This window comes from Maniola hyperantus, chromosome 18 (assembly GCF_902806685.2).
Source record: "Maniola hyperantus chromosome 18, iAphHyp1.2, whole genome shotgun sequence".
In the NCBI taxonomy this organism is placed as follows: Eukaryota; Metazoa; Arthropoda; class Insecta; order Lepidoptera; family Nymphalidae; genus Maniola; species Maniola hyperantus.
Window position 1 is genome coordinate 4,636,815 of NC_048553.1, and position 12,380 is coordinate 4,649,194.

General features: G+C 35.4%; 1 protein-coding gene across 2 annotated transcripts in view; it reads right to left on the bottom strand.

The window, feature by feature from the left end:
- The window catches only part of LOC117990752 (zinc finger protein 541), a 305,819-nt gene that overhangs the window by 27,181 nt on the left and 266,258 nt on the right, over positions 1-12,380 (bottom strand). For both annotated transcript variants that reach the window (XM_034978242.2, XM_069504433.1), the window contains 2 exons: positions 11,946-12,043; positions 9,745-9,882 (listed from right to left, as the gene is read on the bottom strand). In XM_034978242.2, coding sequence (XP_034834133.1) covers positions 9,745-9,882; positions 11,946-12,043 — 236 coding nt within the window. The remainder of the gene's footprint in view (positions 1-9,744; positions 9,883-11,945; positions 12,044-12,380) is intronic.

Genomic DNA, 12,380 nt, shown 5'->3' on the forward strand with positions numbered 1-12,380 from the left:
GAGACGGACAAAGTCTTTTAGTTGGGAAAATTAAAGACTCCTCACGGGATTTTTACAGACTCTAAATCGCGTGCGCAAACTCTAAATGTAGCCTATGTTGAAACCGAAGGGCTTTTTTAAATACTTATAAGTCAAATTAAAAAATATCGTTTGACTTGAAAAAATGTCTACTCTATGGAAAATCACTAAATTGCGCGAAGTCGATAGCCGTTAGTACTATTCCATTATAATCTGTGGTTCTACCTACTGTGTTTGCGCTTGCAATTTTATATATTTTGTAAGCATCAGACATTATTTTAAATGGGGTTATATTATTATCATCCTTATGCTCCAATGTGACAGATTATGTTTATAATGTGGCTAATTCCTTTGTACATAATCTCTAAACTAAACTAAAATATCACGTCTAAATCTATTGCTATCCCTTTCATAATGTTGCTTGCGGAAAAGGAAAGCACTAGATTTAGACCTGTTAATTTAGTTTAGTTTAGAGATTGTGTACTAGAGAATCGGCCCCAAAATAACTCTAAAATTAGTGTAGCATGTTAAATACAATATGAATCATTGTACCGAGAAAAATGCATAACTGAGGAACAAGGGCCACGCATCTAATATTTAAAGGGGTGATACACGTGGCAGTAGACAGAGGTCACAGGTCAACTACTTAGAAAGTCAAGCAACGGTGTCAGTAAACGCCCGCCTCCGTTTAAATTATAATCTTATAAGTAGCTACTGGGAATATGGTTTAACATTTCTTTCGTAACTAGCTTAAGCTCGCGACTTCGTCCGCATGGACTATATAAGTTTCAAACCCCTATTTTACCCCCTTAGGGGTTGAATTTTCAAAAATCCTTTTTAGCGGTTGTCTAGTCAGTAAGTCACCTTTTCCTTTTATATATATACATATATTTAGATTTTAATAGTGTGAAAATTCTTCTAAGTATATTTTCGCTTATATTATTACAAGGCTACCCTGCGGGACGTGTAACCTAGTTGTGATATAGCGTCTTTCGATAAATTTTTCGATCAACGATGTTCAACAATCGATTACGATTGTTAAGCATCGTTGACCCAACTCTGTAACTGACTTTTATATCTTCTGTGTCAATGGGAAGAGGTCACGGCCCTCAGAATGAAAAATATAAGTATGAAGAAGATAATAAGAACCCATTAGAATTTTCAGTAAAGTATTGTTTTAAAAAGTTTATCTTCTACAGACAGCTTTCGCAAAGCTATCACAAAGCAAATTAAATTAATTCTCATCAAATTTGATGAATCTCGAGTTTCATCAGCTATCAGTTATTAGGTAATAATTAAGACAATCAATACAATACCATTTCAATAACATCAAGACGTTTCGCCCGAAGGCTTTGTCATGAGATATTGTTATACGGTAGGTACAATATTCTGCATCTGAATTCTAGCTTTGATCTCATGTAATAATGATGCGCATAGCACTTAGGTACGCGTCAGTCAAGGATAATGCATTATTTAGATAAGTAGATATCGTGATATTGCAAATTCATGAGGTAGGTATAGTAGGTACGCGACAGGTCGAGACGGCAATCGGGAAGGGAATGCCCCGCACACCCGCACGTCACCCGCGCTATCCCGCACCGGGTTAACGCGAGGGCTGTGTGGGTGTGCGGGGCGTGCCCACCCCGATTGCCATCCCGCCTTGTCGCGCACTATAGCTGCATTTGCCGTCTCAAAAATCAAAATCGACTCGAATGGAAAAATATTAGAACATATTTGCAGTGTTAACCTACGGTTTACTTGTTTTCCTTCACTGTTAAAGAATTATTTAAAAGAAAGTGTCATATAATATTTAATTTCTTAAAAGGCACATAAATCTGAAAAGTTGAAGGCGCGGGCCAGGAATCGAACATCCTATCTCCCTAATAGAAGGAGGGCATCTTAACCACTAGGCTATCATGGCTCTTCACGGCACTGCTTTCACTTCATAATACAATTAATGCTCAAACACACCCAAAAAAACACGATGTGGTATTCCGTATTGCAATTTCTGTTTCCCGCCCGCAAATTGCATTTGCCGCCATCTTAAATATTAGAATTTATTTGCGGCGGTAACGTTCCGCACGCTGCAGCGCCTATAAATTTCACTGACAGTATTAAAATCGTAAAGTTTCCTCACGTGAAAAGGTGAAAAGTCAATTTGTGGATACTTGCCGGGGCCATAATATCAAGTGTAGCTTGCTCATACAATCTTCTCTAGGTGAACAATTTTCAATGTTTTGAATAGAAACTTTTAGTTATACGTATTAAATAGAACGAATAGTATTAAAATAATAGGTACGTATAGTACCTATTATTTTAATACTATTCGTCTAAAATAACACAATGGTGTTTTTCTACAGTGTACCTACCTCAAACAAATTGTATGTACTACTGCGTAGTACACCTCTACTCATATATTTATGAAAAAATTCAAGTTTCTTGACTCAGCCGTTATCCATGCTGACAGAAAATAGTAGATATAATTTATGGCCTTTGTATTTGTAGCTTTCTATTAATGTAATAATTTTCAGAATCGGATCATTAGTTCTCTCTAATCTCTGGAGATTACCTCCTTCATTCAAACTTAACTTTACCTCTTTATAGTATAAGTGTAAATATCCATACTAAAATTGTTATAAATGAGAAAGTGTGTCTGTCTGTCTGCTAGTTTCCATTGTTCATCTCTTTAACTGTTTTTGACAAGCTATCTCTGTGTTTTTCCTTTTTTGTCCTTTGTACAAGCCGGGTACGGCCCTCCAAGGAAGAGCATAGGCCTTCTATAGGCCATAGGCTATACATACATATATACTACAGACATACTTTTTGTCCTGTGGTAAAACCAAAAAGTTTCCGAGGGATTCTTAAAAGACTTTAAATCCACATGCACAACGTCACGAGCATTACTTATATTATATTTGGTATATAGCTTGCATCCTGGAGATAGACATAGACTACTTTTTATTCCGGAAAATCAAAAAGTTTCCGTGGGATTTAAAAAAAGAATCATCTAGTATAATATCATAGCAAAAATAAAACAAAGTTAATAAATCAATGTGGGCAAAAAGTAGAGGCAAGTATATAAAATTGGAGTCTCACGAAGTTTCCAAATACGAAGACGTCGCGTCGGTAAAAACTTATTTGACGTCCAAATTCTCCAACTGTCAGCAACGCTTGAATATTTATCGGGGTCATACTTTCTGCCCGCAGAGAGATAATATGTTAAACTTTTTCCGATCAAATTGATAGCTGGAGATAAATCTTGGAACATTTATAGAAGCTTATCGGTAAGGTTCGGGATTAAAGATCATCCAGAAAATCTTCGTTACAAGTAAAAGTAATAAAATAAAGCATTTGATGAATTTCTGGCGCAATGAATAGACTTAAATATGATCAAAGACACTAAATTGTATTGCTTTCGAAAATTCTATTTATTTTAATACAGTTAGGTGCAGATGTTATATTTCAGTAGGTATACCCGAGTAAAATTCAAGGTGATTTAAATTCATAAAACCACGATTTGGATTTTATTCAGAGCAGTATTTTAACTCTACTTTTACTTTTGAACTGAGAATATAACATCCCAACCAGTTTAGTGGTTTATAGTGTAAACCACTAAACTTTATACTATAGTAGGATCTTTTCTCTATCCCTAAATAGTATGAAACAAAGTTGCAATCTGCCTTTGTCTGTGTCCCCATTATAACTTTTAAGTGGATTTCAATGTGGTTTACATATTAATGTGTTCACATTAATTAGTCTATAATATCTAAAAGGAAAAGCTGACTGATTGACTGACTGACTGGCTAATCTATCAACAACAGCTCAAACTACTGGACGGATCGGGCTAAAATTTGGCATGCAGATATACCTATTATGACATAAACATCCGCTAATAAAGGATTTTTGAAAAGCTAGTTACTTTTGAAACCCTTAGGGGTAAATAAGGCTTTGCAATTTGTGTACTCCACGCAGACGAAGTCGTGGAAGTAAACTTGTCAATACCTATATAAAAAGTTAGCCAGGTTAATCCAGAAAATCAAATACATAAAATATTTAACGTAAAAAATACTATCGTTGTGAAAACAGAAATAAATTGTAAGGATACGAAACTTTCAAAACCCAAAAGCTGCAAAAACATTATGTTCTAGACTAGACTCTTAAATTGCTTCGTTTTTAGGTTGTGTTAAAAGGTTTCTTCTTGACTTTTTTGTGTAGATGTTTATATTTTCACTTTATTAAGCTCAACCAGTCGTAAGGCGATTGTGGCAAGTGACGTCAAGCGACCCAATTTCCTTTCGCCAAACTAAACAGCAAATTTTGAAGAACTTTGTAGCTCTTATAGCTCTCTCAATAAAGATCATGATTCTTTGGTCGCACACGGTTGATCCTGTCATTTATAATGTAGGGCGACAAGGCCGCAGGTGCGTAGTTTCACTGTGAACGCTCCAATACATAATTAAGGATGCGTTACTTATGCGACTTCATCTTTTAGCGGAGTGACGTGGAGCTAAGTGTGACGAATAATTAGAAGTTATTTAATGGATCATTTTCTATGTAAAGAAAAGTTTGAAATCCTGGGTTAGTATCAAAACTTCACTACGAGTATAATATGAGTATAGGAGTTGTGTCCACTAGGTTGCTGGTAGACAGATATCAAAGCGAATGACCTCTATCATCATCATCAAGATCAAACATGTCTGAAATCTGAATAGTTGTGATTGGTTTTTTTTTTTTTTTTATTCTGGTACAAGTTAGCCCTTGACTGCAATCTCACCTGGTGGTAAGTGAAGATGCAGTCTAAGATGATAGCGGGCTAACCTGGAAGGGGTATGGCAGTTTTTATTAAACCCATACCCCTTTGGTTTCTACACGGCATCGTACCGGAACGCTAAATCGCTTGGCGGCACGGCTTTGCCGGTAGGGTGGTAAATAGCCACGGCCGAAGCCTTCCACCAGACCAGACCAGAAATTTAGAAATTATAAAATTCCAAACCCCTGCCAGGAATCGAACCCGGGACCTCCCACTAATAAGACCACAGCGCTCACCACTGGTTGGCTGGTTGAAAATAGGTATTCTTTCTGCAATAATGCATTTCAGCCAATAGTGAGAGAATGTCAGCCAATAACAACACTAGGTATATATGGTAAATAGAGCTTCGTTTCTCTATAGGTCACAGCTAAAGAGAATGCAAGCTCTTCGTATTTATCGAATTTCAATTTAAGCTGCATCATCATTTAGTTGAGATTGTGTCTAGTGCAAACCTGTGTAGTGCATAAGTTATTGTCGTGCGCTCGCTGACTATAATATTAATTTAATATAAATAGTTACTGTCCAATGCTTGCTAACTAATCACTACCTATAAATTAATTTTTATATCCAAATAAACTTTTACAGTTCTGTCAAATCGTTTAGTGAATTCTACCACTACACTGGTTTCGGAATGCCCTTCCTACCGAGAAGAACCGACAAGAAACTTGGCGATTGTTCTTTTCAAAACTTCGAGATAGTATCATGTAAAATATGCCATAAATTATAATGATTGCATATTAAAAGTATTGCAGGTAAAATTAAGTAAGTAATGCATTACAATATCTAATTATTATGAAAAATATTGAAGTCAGTGTACTTGTGCTTTTTTACAAAATCACTCTCGCTTGTAGTAGTATATAGTATAGTATAGTAAGTAACGATGCAGTCCAAGGAAACTCACAAACTTAGAAAGGGTAGGTATGCCAGATACCTTTTATCAATTTTCACGCGATATCGTAGGTATTGGAACGTAAACTTGGCGGTACGACTTTACTGGTAGGATGGTTATTGAACCAATTTAAAATATTTAGTTAATCTATTCGGAACCGAACCCGAATTCTTCTATTTATGAAGCAAGAACAAACACCACCAAAGAGGTCGTCATACATACCTATAACATAGCTTACATAATAATCACCAGGTGCGGTTCTGAGATTTCTCACGCGAAATAGATCAGCGCAAATCTGTCCCTATGCATAATATTACGAGTATATCTCATTAAAGAGTCTTTTTATTGCTAGTTCAATCAAAGGGGCCCTCGATGTTGTGTCGGGGACGCGAACATGCGGTGATCAGCGAACAGGTGACGGCTCCCATATTACGCAGTCTGGTTTTGCGTAAACCCAGTTGAAAAAGATTTAAAAAATTTAACGAATTTTTAGGGCTATTTCGTGACAACAGTCGGCTTCAGAATATAATTATTATTGTTCAATTATACCAATAGGTACTAGCGTATTCCCGCGACTGCGTCTGCGTGGACTAGACAAATTTCACACCCCTATTTTACCCCGGGGTTGAATATGTTACTTGAGGAAAATTAAATAATCCCATAGCATTAAAAAACTAAAACCACGCGGAAGAAGTTACGGGAATCATTAAGTGCCTATATACAGGGTTACAGGAAAATAGGACACGATTCCGTTAAGGGGTTATAGTACAGGACATTAGCTATCAAACGACAAGAATATTAAGTAACGTGCGTGGACAAATCAATCTGATTCATTAATTTAAAACTGCAGTCGGCGCTAGAGTATGCTGTCATTCTCGATACGAAGCTAGGGTGCTCAGGTGAGTTACGGGAATCCCTACTGATTTATGAGCGACCTAATTCAATGGACATTCGCACTCGCGGCCTCGATGTATCAGAATTTACATAAGAATCTCTTTCCCATGAATCAGATTTTGTTTTGTGTTCCGCTTAGAGGTTTGTCCCATTGATACTCTATTTATATAAGGTCTAGCTTCTGTGGGAATGAGAATTGAGTTCGTTGTGTTTGCTTTTATTAATTTGGCACTATTTTTTTTATTTAACAAAATATGTTGTTGAATAAATAAAATGTTTAACTTTGATCTCAATTGACTACTGAAATGAAGTGTTTTTATTTACTCGTATTTGCTCTACATGGGTCCTTAAAAAAATTATTAATTCAAAAGTCCCTGCATATTTTACCTTCTGCTTGGACGTAAAGCTGTGTAAACGTCGTGATTTGACATCTCTATACAAAAGCAGATTGCGGTCTCACGTTTAAAAAAATTATATTTAGGGCCTCTGAAGCAAAGAAATTATTTATTAGTAGTAGTATGTAGTAGTAGTAGTAGTAGTTTAGTAGTAGTCTCATTTTTTGAAATGCATGGGGTTCGGGTTTGATTCCGGGACAGTAAATCAAAATTTTCGAAGTTATATGCGTTTTTAAACAAATACGCAGTTATATAAATAAATAAAGGTTTATTTCAAGCCACAAAGGATAATTATTTGAGCTAAGTTTATAGCATCAATGTTTTGATTTCACTGTAAACTGATTTGAATGAAACGTTGTCCAACACAAAAACAAAATGTTTTTGTTTTAAAACAACGCCAAAAACGTGATATGTTTGCTGTGTTAGTTTTGTTTACAGTATTGGAAATAACTCGCTTATTACCGCACAGAGTTCGATTAACAAAACATAGCACTATTAATACGGTTATCCCGGTGAAAACAATGCAGTGGGGACTTTGCGATTGAAAATGGCTGCCTTATAAAAGAAATAATAAAATTTAACTGTCCCGCTTTAGTCCAAAGCACGTAGGTTTCTAGTATTGGAACGGGACCAATACTACTTTGAAATTTCACAAAGTCGATTTTTTGAAAATGTTAATGCAAGTATCTACCTGCTGCATTTAGGCTCTTTTACTTTTATTTAGTTGTGTGTAAAATATTCTCCTTTATTGTTAAAGCAAGTGATACTTAAATGCTTCAAAAGCACATAACTCCGAAAAGTCAAAGATGCGTGCTCGGGATCGAATCGAGTAAGGGTTATGGATTTTTATGAAACTGCCATACCCCTTCCAAGTTAGGTCGCTTCCATCTTAGACTGCATTATTCCTTACCACCAGGTAAGGTTGCAGTCAAGGGCTGACTTGTAATGGAATAAAAAAATCGTTTTTGTCTGTGTCCTTTATGAAAATTTCACAAGGAAGGTTAATACCATGGTTAATACGACGTATGAGCTCGTATCATATTATAGGTAGCCCAAATAGTATGATCTACAGATATGAGTAAGTATATTCTGAATGTTTAGTTTTCGGAAAAGTCTTGCTTAGTCTGGTATTTGTTGTACTTAAACGTGGTTATAGCTTAGTAGTTATCCGATTTAGCAAGTTCTGGCAAATACGATGTATTCCCAATTCGTAGAATTATAGTTACATCCAAGTTATATTTGCTACGAAACTATGTAGCAATTTGCGTAGCGCTTACGTAGCATTGGATCTACGCTTACTATGTTGTTTTCTACTCATAATAACGTATTAATGTCTTGCATCTCGTCAAAGATTCTGATTGGATATGCAGCCACTAAATTTTTCTATGTAAGTATCTTTGTTATAAAAGGAACTCCAAGATGAACTGTTTTGTGGTCATTACTATCTGACTCGCCCTTCATTTGTATGGACTTAGGAATTAATACAAGAACATAATATGTTTTTCGGGCGATATTGAAATATTTGATGATAACTTGAACAAAATAAGTAGTAGTGATTACCCTATTCAAACAATCCGATGCGGCTGGCTGATTTCACTTTATGTTATTTTATTATTTTTATTTTTTATTTTTATTGAATGGTTTACTAGCGATTTTAACATAAAACTTACTAACTATAATAAATACATAGATTTTTCTATCATGCCCAACTATGTTTAATCATTTAAAAGTTAACACTGCATGCAAATTCCGTACAGATATCAGAGTTACAAAGGGGATAACAATTTAAGTAAAGATTCCATACAGTATGTTATGTAGGAATGAGGTTAGACGACAAAGGTTTTGTGGTGTCTTTAGTATAGTAACATTAAATAACGTGGTTAATGCAGTATAAATACTAGATTAACGTGGACACTCAAGGCCGCTTGTTTGTGTGTAGTTTCTAAATACGAAAGCGTTTTGATTCCGACCAGATAATGGAATCTAAACTCAAACGTATTTACATTATTTTCTTTAAACACCGTAATTCAAACATGAAGATCTTTTTTACGAAATAGTAATTAGTAACTATGACTACATAATGAGTAAATAAATATTTTCACAACATTGACATAATAAAATCTATATTTATACAATATATAGGTATAAGTAATATGCTACTAATCACATTTTATACTATTGCAAAAGCAATTCATTGGAACTAGATGGTAGTTGATGCAACTACCATCTATGTACCAACGACGTATGTTAACTGGTTGCATGTTAAAATATAGGAACAATATAATTATGGGTAGAACTTAGTTATTATTATCTGTACATTTAAAATTGAGAAATGAAATAAATTAGTTCATACTTCTCTTGATTCTCTAGTGTCTAAACCAAATTTAATCAGATTTTTAAAAATTGATTAAATAAGACTTTCGCTCCCCAAAGTTAATTAGATTATTTAAATAGAATTAATTAAACCATAGTCGCAATGCTGAATTAAGAAAAAATCCATACTAATATTCAAAATGCGAAAGTCTGTCTGTCTGTCTGTCTACTAGCTTTTCATGGCTCAACAGTATAATTGATTTTGATGAAATTTGGTAAAGAGTTACCTCAAATCCCGGGGAAGGACATATGCTACTTTTTATCCCGGAAAAGTAAAGAGTTCCTACGGGATTTTTAAAAAACCTATATCCACGCCGACGAAGTTGCGGGCATCACCTAGTCTAGTATTATATAAATGCACTTACAGTAGAGTTGGACTTGGGTTTGCTACTGCTTGCTTTGCTAGGCTTAGGGCGGGCGGGCGGCGTGGGCGGTGCGGGTGGCGTACGGGGCGGGCTGTTGTCCCCCGAATGTGAGCCGCTCTTGTCGGAACCATTGCTCGACTATAAAAACAATTTATTGGTTAAAACTATTATACGAAACAAGCAATTTTTTGCACGGCAAAAATGAACATCCTCTTTGTTCTTTATCCCGTGGTAATTTCGAAGATTATCTTGTTTATATATTTAAAATAGACGCAAATGACAATCATTGTGCTTTTATTTTTGTTCTTTTGCTTTTAAATGTCTTTCTTATGCTATCTATTTTATAATGATAAATTAAAGCTTATTTTATTCATTCATTCATTTAAAATGACAAATGCACGAGCACAATTCAGCATGGCCCGTACACATGAGCTGCCCAAGCGCAATCAGAGCGACAACGCTATCCTTGCAGTTTTTTCTTCGTCAAAGCGTGGCAAAAGTAGCAACAGACATGTGTGATGTGTTGCAGTGATTGTGCACGAGATGTTGGCTTTTGGACTTCATCTACATATGTTTGACGCTTATCTATTGTAGAGAGGAGTTTAAAAAAACAGGTCCCACGCATGTTCCACGAGTAAAAAGGATGTGAAAAATGTATTGATTTTATAATAAATCATTACATAAAAGAAAGCTAATATTCAATAGAATAGAATCGGTAACCGGTATAGATATCTGTTACTTGGAACCAATAATGACCGTGAACCTTAAATTGTTTAACTATTTCTGTAAAGAAATTAAAAACACAGCTGTAATTTTCAATATTGAGACAATTATTCTTAGAGAAGAAGTATAAAAACGTACACAAAGTGTATAATAGACAAGCAAATTCATAGCGGCATATAATATGAACCATACCAAAATATCGAATACCGTTTCAGATTACGAGAAGCAGAAAAATGTACAAAAGGAAAAATCATTAAATCGGTTCATTAAAAGTGAAGTAACTTAGCTAGCGAAACGAAACCGCTGAGAGATGCTCGAATCACCAAAGGTACTCAGCCCGACAAAAGGAGCGTTTTCACTCAAAGCAATATAAAACTTAAATCGTTTTCCCTTATTAAAACTCGGGGAGAAAACATCCCCCGTTGATTTGCGTGGCCACTGGTTTAAATACACTTGGAGAAACAATCACACCAGGCGTCCAAATCCACCAAAGCATACAAAGACCAAGGAAAAGTCTTATACTCTAGATAGCATTAGTATTGAAAAACTGGCGACTCAAGACCCTGCCGTGTGTCTCTATAAACTACAGGCTACAGGAGACTTATGCTCAGCAGTGGATGTCAATCGGTTAATGATGACGACGATGACTATTGAAAAAAAGCCGAGTAAATGTGAGCTCAGTTCCAAATACTGTACTAGTCTAAGCACGATTTTATCATACAACCCTTGTACAACAGTTAACTTGAGGCCATTTTGAATGATTTCTTCTCTGCCTCTAGTAATATAACATCTCTATGGTACAAAACATCTCCCGTTGATTTGCCTGGCCGATATACTTTGTTCGCTGTGAAATTAATTGTTGGGTAACACGACCGTCATTATTTCTAAATTTTTTCCGCCGCCCCAGCCTTGTAATGTTTGTGTGAAATTAAAAGAGAACAACGCGGATTTGGGCTAATTGGTTAATTAATAGGGCCGACTGGGGCTGAGTTTTACAGGCGATGCGGTCAGTTGGAGCGTTGCCAGTATTAAAAATGGGAGATTGAACACCTAATTATGTGCAAAAATCACCTACACTATTTTATACAGATTTTTTTAACAAGAAAATTAAGATTACTTCACTATTTTATACAGGTACTAGCTGACCCATCCCAGTTTACTTGATTAGAATTATAAAAATTGGCAAGGGGTAAAAATATTCCAAAATTCCTCTAACATGTACTATTTACTTATTATTTTATTTTTAATCATGATTCAAAACCAATTTTCATATAACTAACTGTAATTTGAAAAATAAAGGAGTTTCGTATGAAATATTGACCCCTTATTTGACCCCTAGGTAGTGGTGTTTTCAAAAACCGTCAAACATAAATTATGTTTCTTCATTTTTACCCGGAAGCCAAAATACTAATACTTAATAATGTTTTATAAAGCGTTGTAACTATTTAGAATAAAAGTAGGTATGAAGGTGCACTTACATCAGAATTAGTGGAACTGGTGCGTGACGGTGATGTGGGTGAAGAGAGTCGCGAGGAACTTGTGTCTCGGTCGGCTGAATCGGTTGTGCTTGCAGCTTCTGAAGTTAAACATAATAAATATTTGAGTAGGAGCAGTAAGGATTCGTGGCGAGTGGCGGAGATGACGCAGAAACATGTCTCCTCCATAAATCAACGACGTTGTTATAATAATAATTATTATCATACATAGTGGCTATGACTATAAAAATCTACCAACCTTTAAGGAATATTCACCAAGATCGGTTCAAGAGTTACGCCGTCATAAGGTAGTCATAAAGATTTCAGGACAAACTGTCGCATAATTATAATGTGAACTATATAGTCGTAAAATAATGAACTCTATAAAATGACACTCAAAGCAAAATGCTAAGCGGAGACAATATTCCGTTTCAAAAG